Source organism: Dictyostelium purpureum (genome assembly GCF_000190715.1).
Source record: "Dictyostelium purpureum unplaced genomic scaffold DICPUscaffold_26, whole genome shotgun sequence".
NCBI lineage: Eukaryota > Evosea > Eumycetozoa > Dictyosteliales > Dictyosteliaceae > Dictyostelium > Dictyostelium purpureum.
This window is the reverse complement of record NW_003519363.1, coordinates 123395-142204: the sequence shown is the minus strand read 5'-3', so window position 1 is coordinate 142204 and position 18810 is coordinate 123395. Positions and strand designations below refer to the sequence as shown.

At 26.2% G+C, this 18810-nt stretch overlaps 7 protein-coding genes across 7 annotated transcripts; 3 read left to right on the top strand and 4 right to left on the bottom strand.

Annotated features, from left to right (window-relative positions):
* Positions 1-397: 397 nt before the first annotated feature.
* Positions 398-4343, bottom strand: DICPUDRAFT_96744 (uncharacterized protein; the record flags this gene model as incomplete). The annotated part of the gene is made up of 7 exons (XM_003284472.1): positions 398-722; positions 812-919; positions 994-1185; positions 1255-2450; positions 2534-3742; positions 3809-4102; positions 4182-4343. 7 exons carry the CDS (start codon positions 4341-4343, stop codon positions 626-628), a joined length of 3258 nt encoding a protein of 1085 aa, XP_003284520.1. The 3' UTR covers positions 398-625.
* Positions 4344-5320: 977 nt separating this feature from the next.
* DICPUDRAFT_148338 (uncharacterized protein) lies at positions 5321-9742 on the top strand (the record flags this gene model as incomplete). Its single annotated transcript, XM_003284501.1, has 2 exons — positions 5321-5662; positions 5735-9742. 2 exons carry the CDS (start codon positions 5321-5323, stop codon positions 9740-9742), a joined length of 4350 nt encoding a protein of 1449 aa, XP_003284549.1.
* Positions 9743-9875: 133 nt separating this feature from the next.
* On the bottom strand, positions 9876-11421 carry DICPUDRAFT_93717 (uncharacterized protein; the record flags this gene model as incomplete). Its single annotated transcript, XM_003284471.1, has 2 exons — positions 9876-10961; positions 11027-11421. 2 exons carry the CDS (start codon positions 11419-11421, stop codon positions 9905-9907), a joined length of 1452 nt encoding a protein of 483 aa, XP_003284519.1. The 3' UTR covers positions 9876-9904.
* A 389-nt stretch (positions 11422-11810) lies between these two features.
* DICPUDRAFT_75508 (uncharacterized protein) lies at positions 11811-13472 on the bottom strand (the record flags this gene model as incomplete). The annotated part of the gene is made up of 1 exon (XM_003284470.1): positions 11811-13472. The coding sequence occupies one exon, from the start codon at positions 13470-13472 to the stop codon at positions 11811-11813; it is 1662 nt and encodes a 553-aa protein (XP_003284518.1).
* Positions 13473-13944: 472 nt separating this feature from the next.
* On the top strand, positions 13945-15559 carry DICPUDRAFT_148335 (uncharacterized protein; the record flags this gene model as incomplete). The annotated part of the gene is made up of 2 exons (XM_003284500.1): positions 13945-14472; positions 14567-15559. 2 exons carry the CDS (start codon positions 13945-13947, stop codon positions 15557-15559), a joined length of 1521 nt encoding a protein of 506 aa, XP_003284548.1.
* A 115-nt stretch (positions 15560-15674) lies between these two features.
* On the bottom strand, positions 15675-16460 carry DICPUDRAFT_96741 (uncharacterized protein; the record flags this gene model as incomplete). Its single annotated transcript, XM_003284469.1, has 2 exons — positions 16374-16460; positions 15675-16255 (listed from the first exon to the last, which is right to left on the bottom strand). Exons 1-2 carry the CDS (start codon positions 16438-16440, stop codon positions 15675-15677), a joined length of 648 nt encoding a protein of 215 aa, XP_003284517.1. The 5' UTR covers positions 16441-16460.
* A 476-nt stretch (positions 16461-16936) lies between these two features.
* On the top strand, positions 16937-18706 carry DICPUDRAFT_75505 (uncharacterized protein; the record flags this gene model as incomplete). The annotated part of the gene is made up of 1 exon (XM_003284499.1): positions 16937-18706. One exon carries the CDS (start codon positions 16937-16939, stop codon positions 18704-18706), a length of 1770 nt encoding a protein of 589 aa, XP_003284547.1.
* Positions 18707-18810: the final 104 nt, after the last annotated feature.

The following is an 18810-nucleotide window of genomic DNA, read 5'->3' as shown; positions in this document are numbered from 1 at the left end:
GGGGGGCGGGTTTTCTTTAAATTTGTATTTTGGAAGGGGGCCTCTTCTGTTTTTTTAAAATAAAAACATATTTTTTACAGTACTTGGCCAAATTATATAAGGCAACTCCATGGTTTTAAAAAAAAAAATCCCCTCAAAAACACCACAGATGTTTTTTTCTTAATTTGATTTGGGTTTTCGGGTTGGGCCCAGGCCCTAAAAAAAAAAAAAAAAATTTTAAAAATTGGTCTTTAAAAAAAAAAAAAAAAAAAAAAAAAAAGGAAAAAAAAAAAAGGGTTGGGCCTTTTTTTGGCATTTTTTAAGGAAAAAAAAAAAAAAAAAAAAAAAAAAAATGAAAATAATATTTTGGAAACCAAAACATTAAAACAAGCCTTTTTTTTTATTTTTTTTTTTTTTTATTCATTTTACTAATTTTTTTGACATTTTTTAAATTATAATCAGGTGATTATTGAACAATAAAAAATATTATTTGAATGAAAAGAGTAGATTGAATTTTTTGATTACTTGTTTATTATTTGAAAAAACAAATTGATAAAATATTTGTAATAAATTAATTAGTTATTTGGGGCATTAAAGAATATTTTATTTTATTTTATAAAAAAAGAATATTTATTATTAAAATTAATTAAAATAAAATTTTTTCAACATGAGCGACTCTCTTTGAAGTTTTCTTTATAAAACCAAACATTTGTAAAGTGTCTACTGCTTGTTGGAATCTCGCCCTAAAGAGGTTTTTTTTAAAAAAAAAATTTAGATATAAAAATTAATATAATTATTTTTATTCAAATTATAAAAACAAAAAAAGACTTACTTTAATTCTTTAGTGGGGATGGTTTTAGTAGGGTTCTTCTTTGTGCAAAATGCAGTTAACCAATCTTGTAAATTTATAAATCTTTGCTGAGTACTAAATATTTCATATCTAGGTTTATATTTTGAAAAAAAAAAAAAAATTAGTTATTTTATTATAATTTAAAAAATTAATATATTACTTACACAATTGTAATATCTTCAAAATGGCTAGGATCATTCTTACATTGAACACAACCTAGGTATCCGTGTGATTCTTTAAGTTGACTTATTAGTTGATCAGTTATATTGAAATCAAATGCTTTTGATGTTTCATTAATATATTGATCAAGATTAAATGGCTCGTGGAGTGGGAGAGAGATGTCTTTAAAGTAATATCTGTTATAAAAAAGAAAAGAAAAATAGGTAAGTAAAGCTGTAAAAAGTTTTTAAATAGTTAATAAATACTCTTTAATTTCTTCAATCAAATTTAAAAATTTATTTAATGACTCGCTAAGTAAAGTTTTGTTTAATGTTTCTCTTACTTGGTCGTTTATGGGTGCGGTTATATCATCTGATTTTGATAGTTTACTAAGCTCTGTAATTAAATCAGAAACCTTTTTTTTTTTTTCCTCAGTAACTGCATATGCTTTTTCTTTGTAAGATGTATTGTGTTCTAAATAGATGATTTCGTGTTTTTTGATTTTTTCGAATGTTTTATCACAGATTCTCAATGATGAAATGATTGAGGAAATTGTTGTTATTTCCTTTGGTAAATTGAAAATACTATCGCGCAGTTTTTTAAAGTAGATGTCACTTTCTTGAGAGATATAAAGAACAAGTTTTGGATATTCTACAGTAGAATTTTTGGAATTGCTATGTTTCGTAAGATCAGATAAAATTGTATGATACATTTCCAAAATATAGGGTCTTGAGGCTTTGAATACTAATAGATTGGCATAAAATTCTTTAGTTTGGGGGTTTTCTCCGTATTTTTGTATTGAGTTTAAGTTTTTAATTGCAGTTCTTATGGCTTTATCTTCCATTTTTGAGGACTTGGTTGGTTGATCGATTTTTATTCCTATATTCTTTTCATCGCTTTCACTCTCCTCGGTATCAGATTCATCGCTTTCGGATGAACTTTTGCTTCTGTTTTTGCTGCCAAAATCTAAATCAGGACTTTTCAATTCTTTTTGATTATACGTATCATCAATAGCTTCACCTCTTATAACTGCTTTTTGTCGAATTAATTCTTCGTCTGATGTTTCTGAATAATCTTTATCATTAACTTTTTTTTCTTTTATTTTATTGTTATTTTCTGAACTATTATTTACATTGTTAACATTTTCACTACTGTTATTATTATTATTATTACTATTACTATTACTATTGTTATTATTATTATTATTATTATTGTTCATATTCATATTCATATTATTATTGTTATTATTATTATTATTATTATTATTATTATTATTATCGTTATTATATGGAGTTTTAACTTTAGCCATTAAATCATCATTATTTCTTTTGGCATTTTTATTATGTTGAGATTTAATTTCAGTTGGTGCTTCTAAATCGCCAAGTTCATTTAAATCTAGATATGTCAAATTGTCACATAAAAAGCTTAAATTTGAACTTAAATAATGATCACTGATTGCTCTCTATGTTAGAGAAAAAATTATTAGTAAGTTGTAGTCTATGGTAATATGATTAGAAATATTAGATTTAATATTTAATAACTTACTCTTAATTCCTTTAAAGTTTGAGATACTGACATGTGTTTATTTTTAAAATTATTATATAGAATTGAGTATGTTTTTGGCCCAATAATAAATAGTTGCTCTTTTAAAAATAAAATTTTAATCAAATTTTCAAAAATTTGATTTTGAGATCTAAGATGGAATGAGTTTAGTTCTAAAAGTTGAACGGTTTGATATGGTAATACTCTTAAGATTGCATCCGAATTGGTTGATACTAAAAACGACAGAATAAATGGAATTTTATGACGATATGATGATAGGAGTGAAATTAAATCCGATAAAATGTCGGTATTCCAAGACTCGAAAAATTCAATTGTTATGATAACTGGGGTTTTTGCTAATGTGATATTATATAATTCTTTGACGTTTTCTTTCCATGTATGAACATGTTTGTTTTTAAAATTATTTACAGTTTCGTTTAAGAGTGGAATTGTGAAATTGTCATGGTACCATCTCGATAAATCTTCAAAGTGTAGGTTTGGATATTTTGAGGTATTATAATTTGAGGTTAGCTTTTGACAAATGTTGGTAATTGTTGATCTAAAGGTTTTGCAATGGTCTGGATTCAAAGTTACTCTGGGTGGAATAAACATATCCATTTTTTGAAAGTTGCCATATTCGGTTGGTTGTCTAAGTGATAGTCTTAGCATTACATTGTCTGGTATTGAGTTAAACAACTGTTCGACTTCAGGGCTTGATGATGAAGCATATAAAATAGCGGCTGGTAATTGATGAATGCTATCTTGAATGGTTTGGCCACCTCTTTCCATAACAATATTTTTTATATCAGAATATTTTTTTTTTGGGTATGTATTTGTAAAGAAATCGCTAATATTATCTAAGGTTCTGACACTGACTACTTTGAACATATGTTCGATTGATGAATCCAGATCTGATATGCATTTTAAAGATGTTTTGAATGCCTTTTCCCTATAGTGGAAACCTGTTTTACCCGTTCTCTTTGCCATTTCATCATCGGATGAAAAATCAAAACTATCATCCGAATTAATATCACCGTCTTTATATTCATCTTTGATTTTCTCATTAAGATAATACTTTTTGACATATCCTTCATTATCTTTTGTAATTTTGAACCATTGTTTTGCTGATTTCGGGTCAATACTGTCCCTACAAATTTCACCAAAATTCTTTGCATCTTTAACATAGTTTTTATTTACTCTAATTTTAATTTTCTAATTATGTGTATATAAAAAGTTAGATATTATTATTCTAATAGCAGATTTAAATAGTATACTTACATTTAACATTTTAGAACCATGTTTTGAAATGGAGGCTTGATATTCGTTTTCACTTTCGCTTTCACTGTTGTTTTGATTATCATCATAGTCATTGTCATCGTCATCGTCATCGTTATTGTAATCGGTGTCAGTATCTTTTTTTCTCTTTTGACCCAGTTTTGTGTTGTCACTTTCATCCTTAAAATTATGTTGCTGTTTAATGGAATCAATTACACCTGTTGTTCTTTTTTCTCTTGCTCCTAAAAATAAAGCTGGGTTCTTTAATAATTCTTTTAATTTACGACTTTCTGACATCTTTTAAATTGATTATAAAATAAAAAAATTAGTATATTCTACATTAAATATTGAATTAAATTTATAATCTAATACTTACATTTTCATTTTTAACTAAACATTTTCTACAATAATTTGGGGATCTTGAAAGTTGACTACCACAAAGATTTTTATGATAAGCTTCCCCGCATTTATGACAATCTAATAATTCTTCTTCATTTCCTTTTCCTAAACATACAGAACATTTTTTATTACTACCCATTTATTTTTCATATTGATTACAACTAAAAATGAAAAATAAAAATAAAAATATAAAAAAAAAAAATTTGGGAAAATAAAATTTTTTTAAAAAAAAAAGGAGGTAAATTTATTGGAAATTATATGACTATTTTATTTAAAATTAAAATAAAATTTGAATATTGCCTTTTTTTAATATATTTACAAAAATATAAAGTTATAATATATAAATAAAAAGTTATCCCAGATCTAAAAATGAAAATTAAATTTAGAATTAAAACATCCATAAAAATAAAATATTTATTAAAAAAATAAAAAATAAAAAAAAAAAAAAAAAAAATTTTTAAAAATTTTTTTTTAATTTTTATATAATTTTTTTTTTATTATTTTTTTTTTTTTAAAAATCCACATACACGAAAAAACATCACACATAGATATGAAATAATATTATAGTATTATTTAATAAATTCATTGTATATATAAATAATAATAATATAAAAAACAATAATTAAACAATAAAACAATAATAAAACAATAATAAAACAATAATAAAGCATAAAACAATATAGTATATTAATAATCTTTATAACTTTTTTCAAATAAACATCATTTTTTATGTATAGTTCAAGCAGTCTTTTTTATATTTTATATTTTTTTTTTTTAAATAAATTTTAATAAATTAAAAATAATATAAAAAAATATTTATGTGGGTGTGTCTATGTGTGTAAATGTATGTGTTAAAATAATAACAATTATAATTTTATAGTTATTTATATAATAAATATAAATAAATATAATTCTAATAAAAATTTATTTATTAATATCTGCAAAATTTAATAGTTAAAAATTTATTTATTTTAGTTTTTTTTAATAATATATATAGTTTTTTTTATTTTCATTTTATTTTTGTTTTTTTTTAATCTTCCATTTGTATTCATAATAATAAAAATAAAAAAAATTATAGATTTGTAGTAAAATAATATTTAATATATATAAAAAATAATGGATAAATATAATTTTAGTAATACGAATTTAGCCAATTCAAATAGTCTTCAAAATAGTATAAATAGTAATAATGTAAATGGAGTTTCCTCAAATAGTATGAATAGTAATAATAATAATAATAATAATAATAACAATAGTAACAACAATAATGGGAACAACAATAACAATAACAGCAGCAACAATAATGATGGCAATAAAAATAACGAAAGACATCAAAATAAAAAGAAAGAAAAATTTAACAATAAATCTAAAGCATTCTTTACAGAAGAAAGACATAGAGATAATGCAACACCGGATTTACAAAAGACCAAAATTGCTAAATGGAGAATGAGAGAAAGGGTAAATAGATTTATAAATATTTTTCACAATTATTATAAGTTATTAAAATAATACTAATCTTTTTTTTTATAGATGAAAACAGTTTCAGTTGCATTGGTATTATGTTTAAATATTGGCGTAGATCCACCAGATGTTATTAAAACATATCCATGTGCAAGAATGGAATGTTGGATAGATCCTGCATCACAACCACCACAAAAATCATTAGATTTAATTGGTAAAACATTACAAGCCCAGTACGAAAAATGGCAATCAAAAGCAAGATACAAACAATGTTTAGATCCAACAGTAGAGGAAGTTAAAAAACTTTGTCTTTCATTAAGAAGAAATGCAAAAGAAGAAAGAGTATTGTTTCACTATAATGGTCACGGTGTACCAAAGCCAACTACCAACGGTGAAATCTGGGTATTTAATAGAAATTTTACACAGTATATCCCATTGTCTATTTATGAACTTCAAACATGGATGGGTACCCCAAGTATTTATGTATTTGATTGTTCAGCTGCAGGTTTAATTATAAATTGGTTCAATCAATTTGCAGAACAGCGTGATAAAGAATTGGAGCGTTTTAATAATAATAGTCAACAACCACAATCCCAATCACAACAGCAGGGTGGTTCAAATACACCTCAAAATGTAAACTCTAATAATAATTCAAGTAATAATAGTAATACAAATAGCCCAAATATGAGCAGCAACAGTGCAAATAATGCTCAATCAGCTCAATCTCATCAGCGTGATTGTATTCTTTTAGCAGCATGTAGCGCAAATGAAATTTTACCAATGAATCCAGATTTTCCAGCCGATATGTTTACAGCATGCTTAACTACTCCTATTCGAATCGCATTAAGATGGTTTTGCAGCCACTCAATTCTTACTGGTATTACTCCAGATATGTTAGACCGTATTCCAGGCAATCTTAGTAGTAGACGTACACCCTTGGGTGAGTTAAATTGGATTTTTACTGCAGTTACCGATACCATTGCATGGAATGTGCTCCCAAGACATTTGTTCCAAAAACTTTTCCGTCAAGATCTTTTGGTAGCTTCTCTCTTTAGAAATTATTTGCTTGCTGAGCGTATTATGAGATCTGCAAATTGTACACCTATCTCATGTCCAAGATTACCTCCAACATATCAACATCCAATGTGGCAAGCTTGGGATTTAGCAGCAGATCTTGTAATTTCTCAATTGCCAACACTTTTAGCAGATCCAAATGCTGAATTTAAATCAAGTCCATTCTTTAGTGAACAATTAACTGCTTTTGAAGTTTGGTTAGAATTTGGATCAGAACAAAAAGAACCACCTGCTCAATTACCAATTGTATTACAGGTTTTACTTAGCCAAGCTCATCGTTTAAGAGCTTTGGTACTCTTAGGTAAATTCCTTGACCTTGGTCCATGGGCTGTAAATTTGGCTTTGTGTGTTGGAATCTTCCCATATGTATTAAAATTACTTCAATCACCAGCTGGCGATCTTCGTCACATCCTCGTTTTCATTTGGGCTAAAATATTGGCACTCGATAAATCATGTCAATTAGATTTGGTTAAAGAAAATGGTCATGCTTATTTTATTAGTGTATTAAGTTCACCATCAATCCCAGCCGATCAAAGAACAATGTCTGCATTTGTACTTTCAACCATTTGCAATAATTGTAGACCTGGTCAAAATGCATGTCTTATTGGAAATCTTTTACCAATTTGTTTATCACAACTTAGTGACCCAGATCCTATGGTTCGTCGTTGGATGATTCTTTGTATGGCCAAAATGTGGGAAAATTTCGAAGAGGCCAAATGGGCAGCAATTAAAGAATGTGCACATGAGAAGCTTTGTCTTCTTTTAACTGATGTTTGCCCAGAGGTTAGAGCAAGTGCTGTTGTTGCATTGGGTGAGTTAATAGGTGGAGCAGAAGGAAGCGAACAAAGAACTAATATCGAGTTAAATCTTGCACTTACTCTTGCTGTTATTACTGCTGATTGTTCCCCAATGGTTAGGAAAGAGTTGGTAATTGCTCTCTCTAGAATCGTTTCATCATATGAAGGTAATTTTATTTCAGTAGCACAAGAAATTGCACATGAAGAAAGACAAAGAGCTATTTTTGAAGCCAAACGTTTAGAAGAATTAAGAAAATCAAAGAAAAGACCAATATCAAAAGGTCCAGATACCGATCTTTCAAATAGTGATCTCTATAGTAATGGTCCACAATCAAGTGTTTATGGTTGCATTTGGAAGATTATATTAAATCTTTGTACAGACCCATTTGATCAAGTTGCTAATCGTGCCCAATCGATCGTAAAGAGAATTTCATCTAAATTTGCATTAGAAGAACTCGTTTCACATAATTTAATCAATCGTACAAATTTCAATGGAAACGTAAATCAATATTATCTTAATAATAGCAGTGGTGGTATTGGTGGCGTTGGGTTAAATAATAGTAATGGTGGCAACTTTAATGTAAACTCTTTAAATAATAGTAATGGTGGTGGCGGTGGTGGTTTAAATAGCAGCACCAGCTCAATTAGAAATACAATTGTAAATATTTCTCGTATTACAAATAGAGACCCAAGATCACCAGCTAAAACAAAACTCGGTGCTCAAAGATCACCAATTTTAACTTCATCAAACAGCCAAGTCAACAATAGTGGTAATATGGTTAATAATTTAAATAATAGTAATAGTAGTAATGGTTTTTATAGTAATAATTCAAATTTAAATTCATCAGCTAATATTGGCGGTGTTGGTAATTTATCAAATACTTTTTCATCAATCTCATTAAGTGGTTCATTGGGTGGTAATAGTAGATCAAGAATGTCCTCATCCACTCCAGGTAATCAATCTTTACCAAATGACTTTTTAATATCCGATATGATGCCATTTGAAGAAGATGAACTTTATTCAGATTACTATGAATGGAGCTGTAATTATTTCTCTAAACCAATGATGCAATCAATTGGTGAAGACTCCGAATCATTTGAATCTGTAGAGAAGAAATGGAAGCGTATAAGAAACGAAGGTATTATTCAAGAATCTAAAGAATCAGTACAAACCATTATTAATAATCCACCCAAAACTTTTTCACAAATGTCAATTTTTGCAGAAAACAATGGTCAACCAATTTCCCACCTTCAATTCCATCCATTCGAAAATGTTTTAATTGTATCAGATGGTCTTGAAAATATTAGTATTTGGAACTATGATGAAGGTCAACGTATAAACGCTTTTAACAATTGTAATATGCCAGGTACCAAAATTACTACAATGAGATTAGTAAACGATTACGAATCATCAATGATTATAACAGCAGCCGACGATGGTGTAGTTAGACTTTGGAGGGGTTATGAAAGTAATGAAACACTCAAAATGGTTTCAAGTTGGAGAGCATTCCCAGAATTTGCAACCACTGGTAATGAACCAATTGGCCGTCTGGTTTTGGATTGGAAAGGTGACAGTGGTTTGGTAATGGTATCAGGTGAAACACCTGATTGTCCTAAAATTAGAATTTGGGATATCGAAAGAGAATTGGGTATTCAAGATATATTAATTGGCACAGAAAGTGTTGTAACTTGTATGACCAATGAAAAAAGAGGTCCATTATTTGCTGCAGGTTTCTCTGATGGTTTGGTTAAATTATTCGATCAAAGAGTTCAAAGTAAATATAGCTGTGTCTCTACTTTAACCGAACATAAATCATATATTGTCAATATTTCAATGCCAGGAAGTCTTGGTGGTAAAACTGTTGTATCTAGTAGTAGTACAGGGGAAATTAAATTCTGGCAACATACTTATGAATGTTCATCAAATACTATACTCAATAATGATGTCATTTCTTCATTTACAGTCCACGATAATGCTCCATTAATTGCCACTGGTTCTCAAAATCAAAGAATTAAAATTATGAATTTTACTGGTGAAGAAGTTTGTACAATTAGATATCATGATGGTTTCTTAGGTCAAAGAATTGGTCCAGTATCTTGTTTAGCATTCCATCCATATAATATTTTAATGGGTGCTGGTGCAACCGATTCAATTGTTAGTATTTATAATGGTGATTCAAATAAAAATAAAACTGTAGATTGGTAAAATAATATTTATATAAATAATAATTAATTAATAATTAATAATAATTTTAAAAACAAAAATTCATTTTAAAAAAAAAATAAATAAAGAAATAATAACAAAAAAATTAAAATAAATAATTTAAAAAAAAAAAAATAGTTTTAATAAAGGTTTATAAATATTTATTTAAATTCCTTTTTCTAATAATGTTAATACTGTTTTTTGTTTTAATTTTGTGTATGGTGGGAGTTTTAATATATTAATAAAATCGAGAATTGATGTAGATGGCGTATACATTACAGACTTTTTATGAGTGAAAGCCCTAAAAGTTTTTTTACCATGATATGAACCTATACCTGAATCGCCAAAACCTCCAAATAATAAATTGGGGTGAACATAAAATGTGCATGTATCGTTTATTAATACATTACCAGATGGAATTTTATTCATTATTAATTTTTGGGTTTTTTTTGAATTTGAAAATAAATAAAGTACCAAGGGAGATGGACGACCCACTAAATATTCGAAAACCTCATCTAAACTATCATACGTAATAATAGAAATTACAGGCCCAAATATTTCATCATTCATTAAAGGAGAGTCATATTCGGGTTCAACAATTACAGTTGGTGAGATATATTTATTTTCAATATCACATTCCCCACCAATCACTACTTTTCCATATTGAAATAGAGATTGTAATCTTTTTGTATGGTGAACTGATACTATTCTACCATAATCTTTATTTGATTTTATATCATCCCCATAAAAATTATGTAAAGCTATTTTAATTTCTGTTATTAACTCTTCAAGTTTTTCCTTTGGAACGAAAATATAATCAGTAGAGATACATATTTGACCTGCATTAAAACATTTTGAATAAATTATTCTTTTAGTAATGACAGATAGATCCATATTTCTGTCAATAATAGTTGGGTTTTTACCACCTAGTTCCAGAGTAACAGGTGTTAAATGCTTGGCTGCTGCTTCATAAACTATTCTTCCTACTGCTACACTGCCTGTAAAAAAAATATTATCCCATTTATACTTAATTATTTCTGTAATAAAATCAGCACCACCTTCAAAATCACATTTGTAACATTCATTATCTAAATACTTTTTTAATAAAGAGCACAATAAACTACTTGTATTAAAACAATGTCTAGATGTTTTTAAAAATGCACAATTACCACCTGTAATTGCACCTATTAGTGGAACTAATGCAAGGTTTATTGGGTAGTTCCTTTTTTTAAAAAAATTAATTAATATTTTTTTATTTTTTTAAAAATCTATAAAAAAACTAATTACCATGGGGCAATAATCAATACTACACCATATGGGTCATAAACATATTCACCACTACATGGGAATAAAAATAATGGAGTTCTAATTTTCTTATTTTTTGTCCATGATTTAATATTATTTAATGATGATTTCAATTCCCTCATTACATGGGCATAATCCACCATTGATGCCTCTTGTTCATGTTTACCTAGATCTAATTTAACAGCATTTACTAAATTTTCTTTATTTTCTATTAATAGTTTTTCTAATGCTTTTAATTGTGATATCCTGAATTTTATATCTCTACTCTTGTGGGTGTTATAAATTTTTCTTAAACTATTATTTATAAATTTTAAATTATATTTATCTTCTATTTCCAATTCTCCGTTTAAATTTATTAAATAGTTTTTATTTTCCATATTATATAAATTTCTATAAATAATTTGTTAAAGGTATAAAAAAAAAATATTAAAAAGAAAAAAAAAAGAAAAAAAAAAATGGTTTAGATCTAATTAAAAAAAAAAATTAATATTTTATATTATTAATACTTGAACCCAATAATACCCCTATTGTATTATCTAATATCTATAAAAAATTATTTGAAATATTAATAAAAATAAATATAAACATAAACACATAAACACATAAAAACAACAAAAAAAAAAAAACCTGACTTAATTAGGTTTAGTTTCCATATTTAAAATTTATTAAAAAATAATAATTTATATTAAACATAGAGTAAAAAAATCTTTATTGTCCTTTATCTTTAAAGATTTATTTTTAAAATTATATGGATGGTGGTATAAAATTAACACACATTTATTTTTAATAAATTTAAATTTTTAAAATTACTTATTTGGCTAAAGATAAAAACATTTGACTTGGAAATTGTAATATTTTCTATGGAATCTGGTAAAGATCTAATAACAGCATTGCTATTTGAGAAATTGATTGTTTTCAAATTGTTTGGTAAGCATTCTTTGGTTATTACCTGTTCAAAATGGGCACCAAGGGTAATAGATGTTACTGAATCTGGGATAGAGTCCTTAATAAATGGCTGGTTATAGTTGCAACCAAATGTAATGGAAAGTAACTGTGGTAAAGACCCAACCACTATTTGTTGGTCGAATGACGAACCAAAAACCAAATGTTTGATATTTTCGATGACTGATATATCACCAGGAGTAAATGGGTTATTAAATTGTGGAGGTAGTTGTAAATATGTACATGAGCTTGGTATTAGGCTTGGTTTTAAAAATGAATTTGATTCGATAGATCTTACTCTAAAATATTGAACACTTGATGGAATTATTGGACCATAGTATTTGTTAAATTCTGGTACCTCCAAGTCTAAAATGCCAGATGGAAGAGTAATTGATGATGTCTGTGGTAAAAATTTTTCTGAAATAACAAGTTTCCTGAGAGAGCTTGGTAGTGAATTACAATATGACTCTAAAGTAGGAATTTTGTTTACCCTTAAAGATATGAGATTGGTTGGGAACGTGCTACTTGACAAAGGACTGTGAATAATTTCTGATATTTCTAGATCTACCAAAGTATTTGGGTAGCAGTTTGGTGCCAATAATATTGCAGTATTCATTCTTAACTTCTTTAGATATGAAGGTAAAGTATTTGATTTTAAACCACCACTCCACTTTATGCAGTCCAATACTTCTAAATTATTTGGTAATGAGTTTTCGTGAATTTCGAGTAACATTGTTTGAATATTGATTCTTAATTGTTTTAAAGCTTTAAATTGTTTTAAACCATTATCCTGTGTAATTGACATTTTAATATTATCTATTTCCAAATACTCTAAAGTTTCTTTGGGTAAAATATTGAAATTATTTAATATCCCTATTTTTAAAGATTTCAAATACTTTGGTAAGGCATCTCCATTGAAAAAGGGGATCTCTAAACATTTTAAAAACTCTGGATAAATCTTGTTTAATTTGAAACTATCTTGTATAAGACTGTTATCACCTTGCCTCTTAAAATTTGCTAATACTTTTCTTGATAAACTGGAAACATTACTTGGGAACTCTTCAAACTCATCTGATACTTTTGCTATAAGTTCTATTTTAATATTACTATTGATTTGATTTATTTCTCTAACTATGCTGATGTTATTTGTAATTAAATGTATGATTCTAATATTCGATAAACTTGTATCTCCTAAATATTGAAGAGTATCATCTTGATTAATTTCTTTTAATGAAATATGAAATAAATAACTTTTATATTTAAATTGATTTAACTCTTTTATATTTGAAAATGAATAATATTTAAAATTATTAAATAATCTTAAAAAATAAAAAATTAAATTTTTTAAATATTTGTTTTTAAATATATAAAAAAAAATTTTGGAATTATCAATTTCTTTATTAATATTTATATTATTTATATTATTATCTTTATTGTTATTGCTAATATCTATATCATTATTATCTATATTTTTCAAAATATTCATTCCTTTTGTTCAATAAAAAATTAAAAAAAAATTTTTAAAAAAATTTTTTAATTTATTTAATTTTTTTGTAAATTTTTTTTTTTAATTTTATTTTAAAAAATCTTTACCAATAAATATTTATAGAATGAAAGTTTTTCTTTATATGTTTACATTTTTCAAATAATTTTAAAATCGATACATGTCTTTTCATAAAATTTATATATTTGTAAAACCATTTTTTAATATTAAAGAAGATCAGCTTTTCAAATTGTATTAAAAAAATAATTGGTTCTCATTTTGGAAATAAAAAATCATTTTAAAATAATATTAGACCCAGCCCGATAAATAAAAAAGATTTTTTAAATAAAAAATAAAATTTTTAAAAAAAAAAATTAAAAAATATAAATTTCAAAAATTTTTTTTTTTTTTTTTATACAACACAATCAATAATTTATATATACAACCAAAAAGTTATATTCAAAAAAAATAAAAAATGATAATATTTAAATATTTAATTTCATTATTATTATTATTTAGTTTAATTAGCAATGTCTTTTGTATCATCAAAGTAAATCCAAGTAATCAATTTTTTATTGATGAATATAACAGAGTAAGACTATTCCATGGGGTCAATGTAGTTTATAAAATACCACCATTCCATCCATCATTAGGCGAATTTGATCCAGTAACATCATTTAATCAAGAAGATATTAATAATTTAGAATCATGGGGTTTTAACGCTGTTAGATTAGGTGTTATGTGGCCAGGTGTAGAACCAGAGTATGATCAATTTAATCAAACCTATTTATCAATTATGAAGGAATTAGTCGAACAAATGGCAGAATCAAATATCTATACCCTTATAGATTTTCATCAAGACTTATTAAGTAGAAAGTTCTGTGGTGAAGGTATTCCAGATTGGGCTGTAAATTTTACAAATACCGACAACTTTCCACTTCCTGTAGCTAAAACCTATCCAAAAAATAGTCAAAGTTACCCAGATTTAAACCAATGTCTAAATGTAAGTTTAATAACAACAATATAATAATTATGATTAAATACTAAATTTATTATATAAAACAAAATAAAATAATAATCTAAATTTATTTATACAGAAAGATTTTGGTGTTTATTATTTTTCAAAAGATGTAGGAGAATTATTTCAAATGCTTTATGACAATACAAATGGACTACAAGATCAAATGATTGACTATTGGAGAGTTTTAGTAAAGACTTTTATGGATTTAGATACAGTCTTAGGCTATGAAATTATTAATGAACCTTGGGCAGGAGATATCTATGAAAACATAGAATACATCTTAAAACTAGGTTATGCAGACGAAAAGAATCTTTTACCATTATACCAAGCAGTTAATCAAGCCATTAGAGAAATTGATCAAGAACATTGTGTTTTTTATGAAAAAGCATTAACCGACCTTATCCATTCACGTTTCCCAGCCGGAACTCCAGGTGGTGTAGAATACAACGATAGACAAGTTTTAAGCTACCATATATATTGTGGTACCACCAGACAAGGTAATCCAAGACATACTTCAGTTTGTGATGGAGAAGAAGATCTATTCTTTGAAGGTGCCATGGATGATCTTAAAAGAACTGGTGGTGGTGGCTTTATGACCGAGTTTGGTGCAGTTTCAAATGAAACCAATTCAATTGACATGTTAAACTATTTAACAGGACACGCAGACAAATATTTACAAAGCTGGACCTATTGGCAACTAAAATACTATAACGATATTACCACAGCAGGCTCAACCGAATCACTTTATTTACCAAATGGCGAATTAGATATTCCAAAGATCACTGCACTTAGTAGAACCTATGCACAAGCTATTGCTGGTGTACCCCAAGCAATGAAATATGATACTACCGATGCCACATTCACACTAACCTATACTATAGATACAACCATTACCCAACCAACAATAGTTTATTTAAACGAACAGCTTCAATATCCAAATGGCTATACTGCTAAAATTACTCAAGGCACTGCCACTCTTGATCAATCCAAGACCAATTATATTTTAATTACACCATCATCAGCTACCCAAAATCAATCAACCATTACATTAACAGTAACTAAAAATTAAAAATTATTAAAAGTTATAATAAACCTGTATTTAAAATAGAGAAAATTTTGAAAGACTATAATTTATGTTTTTTTTTTTTTTATATTTTTTTTTATTTATAATTTTATTTATTTATTTATCTGGCTTTAACTTTTTTACCTTCTTCAAGGAAATAAATATCAGAAAGTGGAATATCTGGATATTTCTCTTCAATGAAATCGACTAATTCTTCTTTAAAGTCACCTTGAATAGTAATAGTATCTTTAATGACTGAACAACCACAACTAAACTTCTTTGCCATTAATTTTTGGGAATCGGCTAATTTAATACCATATAATTCTAAACCTGTAATATTTGTAATATGCTTTCTTTTATTTCTTTGGTTAACTTCAATAATAATAGTTTTTTTAACTTCTTTTTTCTTTTTACTTGAAGCTGCTTTGTCTTCTTTTTCTTTATCATTTTCTTCACCAGCACCAACATGACTAATTTCTTTTGAATCATCAACAATCTTTAAATCTTTTAATTTTTCTGTATTTGAATCTGACTCTTCTGTAGTAGTACTGGTAGTGGTGGTAGTTGAAGTTGATGAATCTGCTGGAGCTGCATCACCACTTGCTGGTGTATTTTTATTATTATTTTTATGTGGTCCATTTACTTTTAAACATTCTTTTGCTGATGGTCCATATTCACAATATTCTGTTGGTAATGAACAAACTATAAAACATTTGATTATTCAATATTAATATTTATTCGTTTTTATTATTATCAATATTATAAATTTTTATTTTGATTATTTTATTTCAACTATTACTATTATAAATTTTCTACACACCTTTACAATAATCAACAATAACTGCTGGACGACTAACCTTGGTTGGTGTATCTTCTGAATCACTCATTTTTTATATTTATATTTATGATTTATAAAAAAAAAATTAAGAAAATGAAATGAAAATTTAAAAAAAATTAAAAAAATTAAAAAAAAAATTTTTAAAAAAAAAAAATTATAAAAAACAAAAAAAAAAGGTAAGATAAATAAATATTTCTATAAATAACAAAAATATTCATATTCTTATATCAATTTATATAAATAAATAATGCTTCTACTTAGTCTCAACTTTATAAATCAAATTTTTATTTAGTTATAATATTTGATTAATTTCAGATTAATTTTTTTTTTTTTTAAATTTTTAAAAAATTAAATTATTTTTTTTTTTTTTTTTTTTGAACAAAGGCGGCTATTTTAATTGTATATATTATCCACTATTTTTAATTATACATACAACCAAACTTTTTTTTTTTTCTTTTCAAAATTTCTTTATAAATATATTTTTATTATATTTTAAAAATACATCATTAAAATAATTTATTTTTAATTAAATAAATTAAAAGAAAATGATTCTATTTCCACCCCTATCTAATGGCAAGCTATCATCAGTTTCAAAACTAGATGGCTCTCTATATGTTCATATACCAATAAAATCAAATAATAATAATCAAAATAATCAAAACAGCCAAAATCAAAATCAAAACCAAAATCATAATCATAACAATAATAATAATTTAAATGATAAAAGTTATTCGAAAATTCAAAATCAGCTATCTATAGAAGAAGATGAGCTATGGATAAAGAGTCAAGAAGAAAAGTCAAATCAAATATCAATGCATTTAATGTCATTTGATCCCAAAAAGAAATACATTGGAATTTATGATCCTAACGAATATATAGCGTCAAATAAAAATTCAAATAATTCGAAAGCAAATCTTAAAAGTTCGTCCGGAATTAATAACAATATTGCAAATAAAAAAAATGAAGTGTTTCAAAGAAAAAGACCGTTCAATAATAATCAAAGTGGAAATACCAGTGTTAATATGACCGATAACAATGACTTTTATATACAACCCTCACCAGTTCCAAATAATAACATTAACAATAACAATAATAGTAATAACCTAAATAATAGAATTCTACCAAATAATTCAAATAATCAAAGAAGTTTTCTTGGCGATGACGATGACGATGACGACGATGAGGGCAATGAGGATGACTTCGACGATTATAATTTAAATAATGGTGACTATGATGACTACGATGACTTTGACAATCACTTAATATCACCAAACCATAGCATAAGCCAGTATGATGAAGATATTAAAAGAAATTTATTCTCTAGTGGCAATATGGATATTATTAACGAAAGCAGTAGCATTGATGAAAAATCAATTCACTTTACAAAAGAAGAAAGAGAAGAGCAGTTTAGAATCCAACAGCATATTCTATTTGAAAAAGATCAACTAAATCAACAAAAACTTTATAATGATGGTGATTATGAGGAGAATGACAGCGGAATAGAATACCAGGATATGGATGAATCATCCTCTTTTATAAACAACTCTTGTAATATTAGTAATAATAGTAGTATTGAAAATAATCAACTTCAGTTTAATTTCAATAATAATAACAATAACATAGATAACAACCATGATAACCATAACGCAAACAACAACCTCAATAACTACGTCAACAACTCAAACAACACTGATATATCAGATGACAGCTTTGATAAATATTATAAACAAATTGAAGAAAGAAAAAAACAACTACAACCAACAAAACAAGAAAGAATATCCCTCAATAATAGTTCTCTTGGTTTAAGCAGCCATGGTAAAATTAATTTTGATGTTAGCGAAGAACTTTCAGATATCAATAGTAATAACCAATCAACAAGCCATCACTCATCAATTAACAACTCTGTTGAAATGGATGATAATGATATGGATACCTCATCAATGGACCAAAGTTTAAATAACAGTATTAATAAAAACAATAATAACAATAATAACAATAATAGCTTTAGATTATCACAAACCCCATTATCCTCAAGGAAATTCAATCAAATTTTTAAAACTCCAAACTCAATGATTTATAATGATAATAGTCTAAACAACAATAACAGCTATGATTTTGAATATTTAGAAAATCACCATCAACCAACAAAAAGACAACCAAACTCCATTCAAAGAAATAGATTAAACTTTGGCAGTAATGATGATAGTTTTGATCAGCAATATAATAAACTACATCAACAACAGCAGCAACAACTGGATGATAGTAATGTTGAATGTAATGATCAATCAATGGACATATCAGTTTCAATGGATTAATTTTAATAAAAAATTAAAATATTAAAATAAAAAATAAATACTACTTTTTTTTTTGCATTTTTATAAAAAAAACTTTCTAAAAAAAATTATCTTTTTTTTTTATA